The 15,184-nt window shown below is 47.0% G+C and overlaps 1 protein-coding gene across 1 annotated transcript in view; it reads right to left on the bottom strand.

Moving 5' to 3' along the window:
• Positions 1 to 15,184, bottom strand: part of LOC134486894 (ATP synthase subunit d, mitochondrial-like) — a 35,822-nt gene that overhangs the window by 13,551 nt on the left and 7,087 nt on the right. The window contains exons 4-5 of the mRNA XM_087659613.1: positions 5,555 to 5,606; positions 1,467 to 1,577 (exon numbers count right to left, since the gene is read on the bottom strand). Of these exons, the coding sequence (XP_087515739.1) occupies positions 1,467 to 1,577; positions 5,555 to 5,606 (163 nt within the window). The remainder of the gene's footprint in view (positions 1 to 1,466; positions 1,578 to 5,554; positions 5,607 to 15,184) is intronic.

Genomic DNA, 15,184 nt, shown 5'->3' with positions numbered 1-15,184 from the left:
TTCTAAGGCAGAGGTAGCAGGATTGTAGAGGGTTTTGTTGTTTGCTTTTGTTTTCTGAGATAGTGTCTCATGTCTCTCATGAGACTGGCCTCACATTTGCTGTTCAACTGATCCTTCTGCTTTTACTTCCTGAGCCCTGAGATTATGGTGTGCACCCTTGTCCTGGCTAGATTTCTGTCAGCTTGACGAAAGCTGCAGTCTTCTTAGATGAGGGAGCCTCGACAGAGAAAATATCCCCTTTAGACTATCCTGCAGGCCAGCCTGTGAGGCACTGTTCTGACTGCTGATTGATGTGGAAGGGCCCAGCTCACTATGGGCAGTGCTAGTCCTGCATGAGTGGTCCTGGGTTCTATAAGAAAGCAGGCTGAGCAAGCCACATGGGGCAAGCCCAGTAAGCAGCAACCTTCCATGGCCTCTGCTTCAGTTCCTGCTTGAATGCTCATCTTGACTTCCTTCAGTGATGGGCTGTGATCAGGATGTGTAAGCCCAATAAATCCTTCCTTCCCAAAGTTGTTTTCTTACCCGGTTTGTTTAACTATGGGAGCTAGAGTCAAGCACCATGTCCAACACATTCTAATTTAAAATTTTCTTTTAAGGCTAATGACCGTGAATGATCAGTTACATAATTACACACAGACATGCACACAGGTATATGTCCCCGCCAGCGGGGACCCAGTTATTTAGGGTCCCGAAGAGGCTTTCTACCTGTGGGCAAAATGGGGGTGAAGAGGAGACCAAGCAAGATTCTGTTGTCAAGGTCTCATTTATTGGGATGAACGTTACAGCTTTTAAGGCTTTCAGATAGGGGGAGTGTCCTTTGTGAAACACAGAGGAGGGGGAGATGAGGATATAGGCAGTGATAGCTGGAGGTAAAGAGGTCAGGCGGTAGACGATGAGGTCAGGCAGTGGAGACACCGGGTGTTGACTCAGGAGATAACTGGTATCTACTCGAGCTGAGGCATCCCTTGAATGTTATCTTCTTGTGCCGTAAATTCATGGGAGAGGCCTCTGTCCAACAATCTTAAGACTTATGGCAGCCATCTTAGGGGTAAATATCTGTGGCCAAACAGCCCAGAGTCACCTAGCCACTTTGAGCCATGCAGTCAAAAAGCGGCTAGGCCCAAATCCAATATGGCTCCCTACAGGTATACACATACACAGACACATCCAGATACACACACAGACACACACAGACATACATGGATGCACAGACATACACATGCACGCACACATTTTTACTTTGGGATAACTTCTTTCATTTTAGCCAGGCTGAACAGGAAGTACTACGAGGGAATCTTTGGGTGAAGGAAGCATCCCATTGACATGTTGCCATTTGGAGAACAGCTAGGCCCCGGGGCTTTCCCGGCTATCCCCGTGCAGGCATCAGGCATACAGTGCGGCTGCACTTGGGGAAGGCAGTTCTGCTTTGGTTAGTGGCAGAGGAAGTTGGAACTCATCCCTCGTACCTTCCTTTCCTTTGTTCCTATTAGTGCTACTTCGCAGGCCGAGCAGTGCGGGGCTTTGGCTTCCTTGAGGTGATATTGAAAGGTAGGGGTGGGGTTCTTCAGCAAGGGAAGCTGAAGAAAGGAGTTCTTCACGACATCAGGGGCTGGGAGGGAAGACAAAGCTTTCAACAGGCTCTGCTGCGCCCACTGGGAATCCTTAGAGCAACCTGCGTCAATGACACGTCTACAGGCTGAGTTTCCCAATCACAGCGTCTTTCTGTTTAGAGACAAAAGGCAGCTCAAGCTGGCCTAGAACTCATGATGTAGCAAAGATGACCTTAGAGTTCTGATCCCTTTTCTTCAGCTTCATAACTGTCATCATCAGGTTGTGGGGTCTTGGGGATCGAACCCAGGTCTTCATGCATGCTAGGGAATAACTCGGCTGGCTGAGTTACATCCTCCTCTGCCTTTTTCAGAGACAGCTTTTCACTACAGTACCCTGGCTGGTTTGGGACTCAGAGGTCCATCTGACTCTTCTACCAGGTACTAGGGTTAAAGCTGTGTGCCAATCACACCTGGTCCAGCCTTTTCTTCCCCTCCCCTCTCTCTCCCCTTTCTCTCCCCTTTCTCTCCCCTTTCTCTCCCCTTTCTCTCCCCTTTCTCTCCCCTTTCTCTCCCCTCTCCTTCCCCTCTCCTTCCCCTCTCCTTCCCCTCTCCTTCCCCTCTCCTTCCCCTCTCCTTCCCCTCTCCTTCCCCTCTCCTTCCCCTCTCCTTCCCCTCTCCTTCCCCTCTCCTTCCCCTCTCCTTCCCCTCTCCTTCCCCTCTCCTTCCCCTCTCCTTCCCCTCTCCTTCCCCTCTCCTTCCCCTCTCCTTCCCCTCTCCTTCCCCTCTCCTTCCCCTCTCCTTCCCCTCTCCTTCCCCTCTCCTTCCCCTCTCCTTCCCTACCCGGACCTGCGGGGTTTCAGAGGAGACCTGGGAGTGGGGGAAAGAATGGGGGACAGGAGGCGCAAAGAAGGAGAGCAAGTCTATGTTCTGATCAAGCTCTCAAACTTTAATTAAAAAACAGCGGCTTATAAAGACAAGCAGGCGGGAAGGTTACCCAGGACTCAGGACCAACTTCTCTACCGTCATCACCCTCCCTATAGCCCTAAAGCGTAAGTTGCAGGTATAGACTGATAAGAACAGATGGCTGGAGACGGAAAAGTGATAAGAACAGACAACTGGCTGGGTGTCCCAGAGTGTGTAAGTGGGCTTGACATTCCTGAAACATTCCTGAGACAAGGTGTGTAAGTGGGCTTGGCTCCAGGCATCTCCTCCCTTTTTAACTCTTTATGAGGCCGATAAGCAGCCAGGGAGGATTGCACTGTGAGGATGGGGATTAACCAGAAGGGGGGAAGCGTTGACCTGATCCTCTCAGCACTTTGTGCAGCATTGGTGTCTTTCTTGGGAGGAGAGGAATTTTTGTCTTGGTGATCTCCACAGAAGTGTTATCTGTGAAATCCGACCAAGGGAGAGACTAACACCAACCTGTATGCAATCAGGGGACTCAGGACAGTAGGGTCCTCCCCTTGCAGTACCTCATCTCACACCCCTTGCAGGTACCCACGCCAATAAAGGCGAGCATAAATCTGAGTTTATGCTGCTCCTAAAGGACGCAGATCGTCCTAGGGCTCGGTCAGGCCTCTGTCAGCCAAATCAAGTCTCTGATAATGAATTTGTAGAGGTTTGGATGCCAGCGAGTCAATCTGCTGTCTAATAAAAGCTCTTAAGTTTGTAATGGCACCAACGGAAGGACTGGCTCTAAACCTTGTACTTTTAAACTTTTCTAGCCAATAAATTCTATACCAAAGTAAAGATATGATTTTAGCTTAGTTTATGCTAATGAGATTATGACCGTACAACACGATCTAACTAATTCCTCCTTGTTAAATTACAACCATTTCTAAATTCCTCATAAAAACAACCTTAAAATACCACTTTCAGTGCACCCCCCCCCAAAAAATACAGGGAATTGGGGCAACGACTCCTCTATAATTTTTTCAAGCTGTACATGGGCATTGAGATATCCTTGGGGGGTAGGAGGTAGGAAGAATGAAGCAAATGCTGTAGCCGGGTGCCTCCTTACTGGACCCAGCTGAAAGTCCTTGAGACTAGGAATCTAAGTAGGTACATTCTGCAAGATATAATTCTCAAGACAAAAGTTTAGAATAGGGATATCTTTTTGTTTGATTCTCTTGAATCTAGTTTTTCAGGTGGTTTTCCTCTCTCAAGTCTGGTCAGTATGATTCTGAGGTTTCCAGAGCCTAATCACACCTTTTTTTTTTTTTTTTAAAAAAAAACAAAACACAAAAACAAAACCTTTCTCCCAGAATACTGTGTTCCCTTAGTCTGTAACCAGAAGCTTGTCTCTTGCACTCTCTCCCAGAGTAATAATAGAACCATAAAACTCAAAGTCACACCCATATTGAAGATTAAACAATTTTAAAAAGTGAAGCAAGCTAAATAATAGTGTTTAACAATGAGCCTGAGAGGCCTTTGTACTCTGTACTATAAGGAAATTAACCCAAAATTCCTGTGGAGCCCACGTTAAGAGAATCTGAGCTTCCTGTTGTGGAAAATATAAAAAATAACCACAAACCCTCGCCAGCCGGTGTCAACCAACCATATGGCCTTTAGCGGGGTAATTCATAAAGCAAATTCAATACCTTTTATCAATTCCAATACCAATAAGCAATTTATCAAATTATTTGGACCTTAGCCCAAAATGTATCAATCAGTCAAGCTCTCTACCCAGAGTTCCCAAGGCAGGTTCCAGAAATATACATCCCGGGGTTGGGGATTTAGCTCAGTGGTAGAGTGCTTGCCTAGCAAGCGCAAGGCCCTGGGTTCGGTCCCCAGCTCTGGGGAAAAAAAAAAAAAGACAAAATAACAGAAATATACATCCCAAATCCATGGCGGCTTAGTGTCTCTGGACACCACAAGCCAGTTATCCTGTGATAACTTTTCTGACACCTCCTGCTTAAAACCCAAAAGTCAGAAGGATCTCAAGGCCCTGCTTTCACGGTCTGTATTGGTACTGAAAATCAAGAACAAGCGAGCTTTTGCTCTTCCACTCCATGGGAGGTTTCTGCCCTCCCCGAGCTCACATTAGGACACTGCATTACCATTTTACAAGTATACCATCCCAGTCAAACTCCCCACCTGTCCTTGTCCCCAGAGCAGGTCGAGTCCACACATGCATGCAGACAGGCACTTGGCGCCAGAAGCGAGAGCCTCTTTGGACTCACACCTCCCCCCAGAGTCAGTGAAAAGTTGATGGGAGTAATGGTATTTCACCAGTGGCCCTAGAGGCGGGCAGACCCCGCCCTGACCCCTCTCAGGGAACTGGGGTACACTGGGTCTGGCACGATGATGGAGACAGAATCACAGACTAAAGGAGCTCTAGACAGGCACTGTAGGACCTTTTCTCCCTTTGTAACTACCTCTTGAATATCTTGTAAACCCTAAGTATTTCACTAATGAAGTTCCAGTAGGAAAAGGCTTGAACAAGGATTTTTTTCTGGGCCAAATATCTTATAAAAATCTGAAACGTTCCTGAGACAGAGGGTATGTAAGCAGGCTTGGCTCCCCACACTCCCCATCCCCTCCCCTCCCCTTCCTTCCCTTCCTTTCAGCTCCCCTCCCCTTCCCCTCCCTCCCTCCCCTCTCCTCTCCTCCCTCCTCTTCTAGTCTCACCTACTCCATATGTGGTATTTGAGTATTTCCTTCTGCATACCACATGCATGTCTGGTGCCCATTGAGGTCAGAAAACAATATCAGATCTCCTGGAATTAGAATTTTCAGACAGTTGTAAGTTTCTGTGTTGGTGCTGGGAATTGAACCCTGGTCCTCCGAAAAAGCAGTCAGTACTCATAACTGTTTAACCTTCTTTCCAGCCCTGTCTTTTTTTTTTTTTTTTCTTTCAGAGTCACTCTTATTCTATAGTCCAGGCATATCCATGATGTAGCCTGCATGGGTGGGTCTTGAACTCATAGCAATCCTCCTGCTTCAGCTTTGCAAGTGCTGGGATTATAAGTGTGTACTGCTCACGGAGCTCAGCCTCCACTCACATCTAACTTCACGGTTCGCTGAGTATGGTAGAACACATCTCCAATTTCAAAACTTGGGAGGCAAAGGCAGAAGGATGAGGGGTCCAAGGTCAGCCTGGGTTATATCATTACCGTAGCATTGGAGAACCATTAAATGAGAAAATTATTTCCTTCTCATGAGGAAAATGAAATCTCTCGCCTGGGTGGAGAAGACCCCACATCCATTTGGGCTGACCCATTGCCTAGCTAGAGAAACCTCTCAGGAAGATGGATTTGCCATGCTAAAGGGATGGCAAGAATATTTATCCCTTCATAAGATGATACATTTTTCCTTCCCAGAATTCCTGCTCTTGTGCAGTTGCTGCAGCATCACCTGTTAGGCCTGCCCATCCTTTCAAATCCTGACTCAGACAGGTACAACTTCATCTACCCACCTTCCCCTAGGTTACAGCTCACACAGGGGATGACTTCCTTTCTTCCTTACCTCTTTCCTCCTCCTCTCAGAAGCTCCTGGGTTGATTTTGTTGAATCTGTTCTCAAACTCCTCTACCAGTGAATCTGAGACCACCCAGAGGAGACCCCAGTCTCCCTAGTAACTGTTACCTTAGAGTTTCATTGCTGTGAAGGGACAATGTCCATAAGAGTAACATTTATAAAGGAAAGCATTTAATTGGGGCTAGCTCACAGTTTCGGGGGTTCAGTCCATTATCGTTACACTGGGAAGCCTGACAGCGTCCAGGCAGACATGGTGGTGGAGGAGCTGAGGGTTCTACATCTTGATCCACAGGCAGCAGGAAGAGCGACTGGGTTCCATGCTGGGTGTAGCTTAAGGATAGGAGACCTCAAAGCTCATTCCCACAGTGACACACTTCCTCCAACAAGACCACACCTCCTAATAGTGCCATTCCCTATGGGCCAAGGATTCAAACACACGAGTCTATCGGGACCATACCTACTAAGATCATCACAACAATTGAAGACCCTGTGTCCAAAGAGCAAAACAAACCAGAACCCCCACATTTGTATTGATTACCTGGGCTCCCCACATAAAAGACGGTGAATTGAGGGGTTTGCAGATTCATGCCTACAGTTGACTCCCCTCCCACACCTACCCTACCAGTAAAAAAAAATACAAAATACATGTTTTATTGTCACACACCTTCAGAAGAGAAGAAAGCCCACTGGTATGCTTTGAACCAGAAGTGGTGGGGAATGTCTGTCTTTAGCCACAGGGAGACATTTTCCTAGTCTGTAGACCTGGGGTTATTGCCCAGAAAGGAAAGGCAAGCCTCTAACTTCAGTGTTGTCTGGGATGGGTGCAGCATGAGCAGACTGCAGTTGGCGTGTGTTGATTTTCTCAGGCACACAGGAAGGGAGACTCAGGTTGAAGCAGAGCAGGGACGTGTCTGAGACCTGGGTTACCTGCAGCTGGTGTGTCTTGGCACAGGGTAGCCTCTGTCTCCTTCCCTCATCCCTCCTGGGATGCGCTTTCTGGGGTTCTTTTGCTTGCTGCTTCACAGAGCGTCTGGGGTCAGTTTTGTCTGTTCCGACTTCTAACCTTAAAGAGAAAATAGAAAAGACTGACGGACACCCACACGTGCAGTTCCAGAGTCTCAGAAGGGAACATCGGGTCGGTGCTGCTGAGGCCAAGAGAATGGGAGGCAGGAAGAAGCTGGACACTCAGGGTCCCGCTCAGGCCCTGCTGACACAGACACACGGCTCTCACCCAAAAGGGCATGAGAGCTGGCTTACTCGGGAGCTGAATGTGAATGAGCTGGGAACAGGGGCTCAGGTTGACCCAAATACCATGTTCCAGCACAATAGTTTCATGAAGGGTTTTTTTTTTTTTTTAATAGTAACAGAACAAAGTCATAAATCAATGTGCTTCAGAGTGTATTAGTAGAAACACCAGGTAGGTATGTTAATTCCAATTGGGGAAAATTTGTCTCCAGGCCTCATATACTTCTGATGTTCTTACCCTTCATGTTGCTAGAAGGTTAGGAGTCTGTTTGGATGTTCCAAGAGGATTTAATGTGATGTCCCCAAGCTGCCAGGTTGAACACAGAGGAGAGCAATGAATGGCTGGCTATTAAGGACTAAAGAGAGCCCAAGATAATTTGGCTCCAGACAGGCCACTTTCCAGAATGTCTCCAAAATGACGACAGTTCTAGTCAGTCAACCAACCTTGGAGCATCCTTAACGCAGATGGAGCTTTGTTCTGTGAACTGCTATTTCAGGAATGGGCACAGGGACGGGGGCATCTCTTTGGTAGGAGACACGGGGTTTTAATTCAGACATTTTGTCGATCACCGTGTTACTGGAACCTATCACAGAGATGATGAATGAAATAGAATTGAATTAAATAAAGATAGGCAGTGGGAGGGGTACAGAACAAACACTGATGTGACTTTTTTTTTGTTTTGTTTTGTTCTAAGTTTCTGGCTTATATAGTCAAGTCTGGTCTAGAACCCAATCATCCGGTTCTTTTAAAAACCTTCTTCCCCGGGCCCAGAGAGATGGCTCAGTGGTTAAAACCACTTGCTGTTCTTGCAGAGGACCTGGTTCAGGTCCTAACACCACGTGATGCCTCCCAACCTCCTGGAACTCCAGTTCCAGGGAGATCCCAGTTATTCACATGCCCATCCCCCAATACATAATTAAAAATGAAGGGGGGAAAAAAGCTGGAGTTGGCCCATGTCTTTGATTCCAGCATCTGGGAGGCAGAGGCCAGCAGATTTCTGAGTTCAAGGACAGCCTGATCTACAAGGTGAGTTCCTGGGACAGTCAGGGCTTCAGTGAGAAACCCTGCCTTGAATTCCCCAAAAACTAACCTAAACCAACTGAAACGCATTTTCCCATAAGGCCTGCCTGTTTCTTAATGGTTGTTCTGTTACGGTGCACCCTGCAGGCTCATCCGCCACTACTATGGCTCCCCCTGAAGGCTCCTTAGCGCTGTTCTGTAGTTCTCAAATACCAGCAGCTGCCGCCATCTTGGTTCTCCTGATTGTTTAAAAAACTGAGGCAGGGGGGCTGGGGATTTAGCTCAGTGGTAGAGTGCTTACCTAGGAAGCACCAGGCCCTGGGTTCGGTCCCCAGCTCCGAAAAAAAAAGAACCAAAAAAAAAAAAAAAAAAAAAAAAAAAAAAAAAAAAAAACTGAGGCAGGAACTCTTGTCTTTTTGTGTCTCTGTCTCTCCTCTCTCCTCTCTCTCTCTCTCTCGCCTCTCTCTCTCTCTCTCGCCTCTCTCTCTCTCTCTCGCCTCTCTCTCTCTCTCGCCTCTCTCTCTCTCTCGCCTCTCTCTCTCGCCTCTCGCCTCTCGCCTCTCGCTCTCTCGCCTCTCTCTCTCTCTCTCGCCTCTCTCTCTCTCTCTCGCCTCTCTCTCTCGCCTCTCGCCTCTCGCCTCTCGCCTCTCTCTCTCTCGCCTCTCTCTCTCTCGCCTCTCTCTCCCTCGCCTCTCTCTCCCTCGCCTCTCTCTCCCTCGCCTCTCTCTCCCTCGCCTCTCTCTCCCTCGCCTCTCTCTCCCTCGCCTCTCTCTCTCTCTCTCTCGCCTCTCTCTCTCTCTCTCTCGCCTCTCTCTCTCTCTCTCTCGCCTCTCTCTCTCTCTCTCTCGCCTCTCTCTCTCTCTCTCGCCTCTCTCTCTCTCTCTCGCCTCTCTCTCTCTCTCTCTCGCCTCTCTCTCTCTCTCTCTCGCCTCTCTCTCTCTCTCTCTCTCGCCTCTCTCTCTCTCTCTCTCTCGCCTCTCTCTCTCTCTCTCTCGCCTCTCTCTCTCTCGCCTCTCTCGCCTCTCTCTCTCTCGCCTCTCTCGCCTCTCTCTCTCTCTCTCTCTCTCGCCTCTCTCTCTCTCGCCTCTCTCTCTCTCTCTCGCCTCTCCCCCTCCCTCCCCCCTCTCTCTGTACACGTTTGCTGTTTGTGTGCCCCTGGAGGCCAGGAGAGGGTGTCAGATCCCCTGGAACTGGAGTTAAACATGGCTGCCATGTAGGTGCTGGGGATCGAACCCTGGTCCTTTGGAAAAACAGTGTCCTTAACCACTGAGCCAGGATCTCACTGAGCAGCCCAGGTTAGCCTAACTCTAGACCTTCTGCTTCAGACTGACTGCTGAGTTTATGGATGTATGGCAGATCATAGATATATGGGTTTTGAGGAGGGAGGTCCAAAGCCGGGTGTTGGAATTGTAGGCTAGGTGATTTTAGTTTATATGGTACTACAAGAAAGAACTGTGCACAGAAAAACAATCAGGCTGTTCAAAAGAAGAGCTGAAAATGAAGAGAGAATTCAGAGCCATATTGAAAAGTACTGTCACTCTGTCTTTGTTAGGGTTTTACTGCTGTGAAGAGACACCATGACCAAGGTAACTCTTATAAAGGCAAACATTTCATTGTTGCTGACTTACAGTTTCCGAGGTTCAGTCCATTATCATCATGGCAGGAAGCATGGCAGCCTTCAGGCAGACATGGTGCTGGGGAAGGAGCGGAGGGTTTTATATTTTGATCCACAGGCAGCAGAAGGAGACTGCCTATCTCACTGAGCATAGCTTGAGGACAGGAGACCTCAAAGCCCACCTGCACAGTGACACACTTTCACCAAGAGGGCCACGCCTACTCCAGCTAGGACACACCACCTCATAGTGCCGTTCCCTATGGCCAAGCTTCAGGACAAAGAACATATCAGTGATGTAGCTACTGGATAGTTAGTTAAAACCTCTGGATTAAGGAACCATGGCAATGCCTTGAGCGGAAACAGTTTCTAGAAAGGAAAACCAGTGTAGGCCCTATTGATGTCTAGAAAGGACCTATAATTAGGTAAACAAACAAACATTCCTTGGGAGACCTCTAGCAAGTATTTTTCAGGTTACCATCATCCAAGAAATCACTCAGAAATAAGGAATTGGAAGGTTCAGTACTATATCACCAGTGCTGCACACACACAAAGTGTGTGTGTGTGTGTGTGTGTGTGTGTGTGTGTGTGTGTGTGTGTGCGCGCGCGCGCGCGCGTGTGCGCCTGCTCTTAAGGTAATCTACAAGATGGACAAACGTATTCACATGAATTGTTCCCGGTACAGATCTGACTCCCTCCAAATGACAAACGACTAGAACCCCCAGTAAAGTGATAATTATGCAGCTTCACACTTAGGGTGCATTCCAGGAAATCCCGAGTCTGAGGGCAAGAGCCCATTGGTGACCAGACGCTGAACAAGACCATGGTCCACAGAACCTCCTCTTTGTCAAGTTCTCCTATTGCAAAGGATGTGCTGTTTGTGCTTCTGAGTAATTAGAGACATCTGGACTAGGAGCCACTGCAGGCAAGCTTGGTGGCTGTGGAAATCCAGAGTGGTAGAAAAACCTAGAACTATAGTGTCTGTCTTAGTTGGCTTTTCTATCGCTGCGATAAAATATTCAGATTGCAAAGCAGCTTAGGGGAAGAAAGGATTTCTTTGGCTTACACTTCCCATTCATAGTCTGTTGTTGAGGGGAGTCCGGGTGGGAACTCAGGACCTAGCGACAGGAACCAAAGCAGAGAGCACAGGAAGAGTGCTGCTTTCTGACTTGCTGTCCTGGCTCACTGGGGCCCGCTTTCTTGCACAGTCCAGGATCCCTTGCCTAGTGATGGCTCCATCCACAATGGGCTGGGCCCTCCCACATCAATCATCAATCAAGAAAATGCCCTCTCCACGCCCCCAGACTTGACCACAGAACAGTCTAGTGGAGGCCGTACCCCAGTTAAGAGTCCCCCTTCCAAATACATCTAGCTTTGTGTCAAGTTGAGAAAACCCAACCATCGCCGTGTCTGTGGCAAAGAGCAGAAGCAAGGAGAGCCAGGCAGGCAGAGAGAGTAAGTGAAGGGCACCTGCAGGCGAGGTTTCCGATACCGAGGCCACCTTATTTTTTTCTCTTTTTGTCTTTCCTCAAAAGGAACAAAACTAAGGATAAAATTCCATGCCATTGAATCAGGTCTAGTTGTGAGCTCGGGAGAGTTGGGAACTCTCCCCATTCTATCACCTGTGTTTTCCTCCTCCTTTCATACTCGAGGCCAGAAAACCTACATACTCCCAGGAATAAAGCAACACGAGCCAGTCTTTGCTGTACCCATGGCCAACTGACTGCTTGTGAGCTTGCTGTTTAGAAGCTGGTGGGGGATCATACAGTCTTGCAGAGTGATTTAGTGAGGCTGTAGCGTTTCACAGCTCCTGCCAATGTGAAATACAGTTCTTCTCTCCTCGGGGAGGTTATCTGTCCTTGTTTTTCCTTCTCCCAGGAATCAGTCTTAGCCCCGCCTATTGTTCTCAAAAACACCATTTGATGATGACAGAGACTGCCTACCTTGACTGGTCACAGTGTCTGGACACTAGAAAGCCACCCATGGAGGACAGGCACCCCATAGGGCCTCTCTGCTTTGTAAAATTTGTCCGTGAAAGGCCTGGATCTATTGCTCAGGGTAGAGTATTTGCACAGCATGCATTCCTGGTGGCCAGTGCCTGGGGAAGGCAGCAGAGTTAAAGGTAGTTCTGAGCCACCATGTGGGTACTGGGTACTGAACCACAGTCCATTGGAAGAGCAGTCAGTGCTTGCGCGCTCTCTCTCTCTCTCCCCCCCCCCCCCTCTCTCTCTCTCTTAATGTATTTATTTATTCTCTCATATATTACACCCTGACCACAGTCCCCATCCCTCTTCTCCTTCAGGGTAAACGCCCGCCCTCCTTCAATCCCTGACCCCACTCCTCCTCCATTTCCCTTGAGAGAAGGACAGGCTACCGGTGGATATCACTCAAACATGACAGCCAGTGCTCTTAACCAGGGATTCATCTCGCTGCTTCCTGTGTAGTGCTACAATGTTTCTTTCTTTTTTTTTCTTTTTTCTTTTTTCCGGAGCCGGGACCGAACCCAGGGCTCTACCACTGAGCTAAATCCCCAACCCCGGCTATAATGTTTCTTAATGATAAAGGAGCCAGTTGCAAGTTGGTAGGAAAATGTAGCTATTGCTTAGTATAGGTATCTCCTTATTGTATACAAGATAAAAGGCTATAGAATTTGTGGGAGAAATAGAAGAAACTATAAACACATCTGAGATTTAAATGCTGCTCATTTAGGGAAAGTAGACACCAAGGTCAACTCTATTGACCAATCAGACTTAACTGACTTCTGTAGACCCACAGACAACAGAGGACACAGCCTTTTCAAAATCTACGAAATGCTCACTAAAATGATCCATATTTTTTGGCTGTTAAAAATGTCAGTACATTTTGGAGATCTTGACCAGTATGCAGTGTGTTTTTAGATCACACTGACTTAAAAACAAAACAAAAACAAAAAATCAGTAACGGGAAAATAACTGGCAAGTCTCTAAAAATAAATTGGAATAAATTTAAAGACCAGGGAATTAAATCCCTAAAGAAACTTAAATATTTTGAATAAAAAAAATGAAGTGTCATTTCAAAATCCTGAGATATGTAGCTAAACCGGGAGGGAGGCGCGGAGGGCAGGCAGTGGCTTGCACATCAGCTCAAAGAGGCCTAATCATCCACTGTAAGTAACCCGAGGGGGGGAAGCAAATAAAAGCCAAAGCAACAGTAGAAATGAAATAATATACAAGTGTATAGAAATCAATGAAACAGAAAAGAGAAAACTTAGTACAGAAAACCAATAAAAGCAAAAGCCGTTTCTTTCAAATTTAATAAAATCAATAGCGCCTCCAGCCAGACTTAAAGCCAGGAAGACAATTGCAAAAATTTATAACTAGCAGCCATGAGAGGGGATATAACTGTAGATCCCAGAGACGCGAGGGGGAAACGTTAAACACGATTTCATGCTGATAAACTTAATAAGTTACAGGAAATGGACACTCAACACTGCCAGAGCTCGCTCCCGGACTTGATGGCCCAGTGGCCCTAAACCCATTGCTAACATTGTTGTTACAAATCTTCCTTCCTACCCTCTACCTTCTCTTCCTTTTTTCCTTCTCTCTCTCTCTCTCTCTCTCTCCCCCTCTCCTTCCTTCCTTCCTTTCCTTCCTCTCTTTTCTTTCCTTTTCTCCTTCTTTCCTTCCTTCCTTCCCTCCTTTTTTTCTTTTTCCTTTATGAGACAGGGTTTCTCTGTGTAGTCCTGGCTTTCCTGGAATTGGCTGTGTAGACCAGGCTGGTCTTGAACTCAAGAGATTCTCCTGCTTCTGCCTCCTGAGTGCGGGGATCAAAGTTGTGTGTCACTACATCCTTTTAAAATAAAAACCATTTTAAAGTGTGCTTGTGTGTAAACAAAGCAAACAAACCTGGACATTTTTGTGTTCTCCTCAGCTAAGTCATATATATTTTATTCTAAAATCCAAGGTTAGTTTGCAAATTGCAATTTTCATGGGAAAATAAAAGCAAATGGCTTTCTTGATGGTTGGAGACCTCCTCCTCCACCACATTTTTTTTTTTTTTGACAAAATCATTTATTTATAACAAGAATGTTTTAAAAATCTTAACAAGAGTTGCACAGAGTTTTCCTCAGTTTGGTCAAAAGAACTTAAAAAACACAGTCAAGATGGTTTGCAGGTGGAGGCTGGTCCTCTTCTCCACAGTTGGGAAGGAAGGCCAACCTTTGTATTTCATCTCCCACCAGGCTGTCAGGTGAGAAAGTGAAGCAAAAGGAATGCGATGTTGGAAAGGAAGGAAAACTGTCTTCTTCTTCTTCCTTTTTTTTTTGTTTGTTTGTATCTTTTTTTTTTTCAATTTTATTTATTTTTCTTGGATATTTAAAAATTTTTAAAGATTTATTTATTTAATGTGAGTATACTGTTGCTCTCTTAGGGTATACCAAAAGAGGGCATGAGATCCTGTTACAGATGGTTGTGAGCCACCATGTGGTTGCTGGGATTTGAACTCAGGACCTCTGGAAGAGCAGCCAGTGCTCTTAACCGCTGAGCCACTTCAGCCCCTTCTTGGATATTTTATGCATTTACATTTCAAATGTTATCCCCTTTGCCCCTTCTCCCATAGCCTTCCCCCTCCCCCTGCTTCTCTTTTTTTTTTTTTTCGGAGCTGGGGATCGAACCCAGGGCCTTGTGCTTGCTAGGCAAGCGCTCTACCACTGAGCTAAATCCCCATCCCCCCTCCCCCTGCTTCTATGAGGATGTTTCCACTCTTACCCACCCACTTACACCTCAACGCCCTGGCATTCCCCTACATTGAGGAAACAAGCCTTCACAGGAAAATGCATCTACTGCTACATATGCAGCTGGAGTCATGGGTCCCTCCATGTGTATTCATTGGTTGTTGGTTTAGTCCCTGGGTCTAGTTGGTTGATATTGTTGTTCTTCCTATAATGTTGCAAACCCCTTCAGCTCCTTCAGTCTTTTCTCTAACTCCTCCATTGGGGTTCCCGTGCTCAGTCTGATGGTGATCAGTAAGCATCCTCATCTGTATCAGTAGGGCTCTGGCAGAGCCTTTCGGGGGACACCCATATCAGACAAGTACTTCCTGGCATCAGCAATAGTGACTGGGTTTGGTGTCCGCAAATGGGATGGATCCCCAGGTGAAGCAGTCTCTGGATGGCCTTTCCTTCATTCTCTGCTCCAAACTTTGTCTCCATATCTCCTCCCATGAATATTTTTGTTCCCCCTTCTAAGAAGGACTGAAGCCTCCACATTTTGGTCTTCCTTCTTCTTGAGCTTCGTATGAT

The sequence above is a fragment of the Rattus norvegicus genome, chromosome 4 (assembly GCF_021556685.1).
Source record: "Rattus norvegicus strain SHRSP/BbbUtx chromosome 4, alternate assembly SHRSP_T2T, whole genome shotgun sequence".
Lineage (NCBI taxonomy): Eukaryota > Metazoa > Chordata > Mammalia > Rodentia > Muridae > Rattus > Rattus norvegicus.
This window is presented reverse-complemented; position numbering and strand designations above follow the sequence as displayed.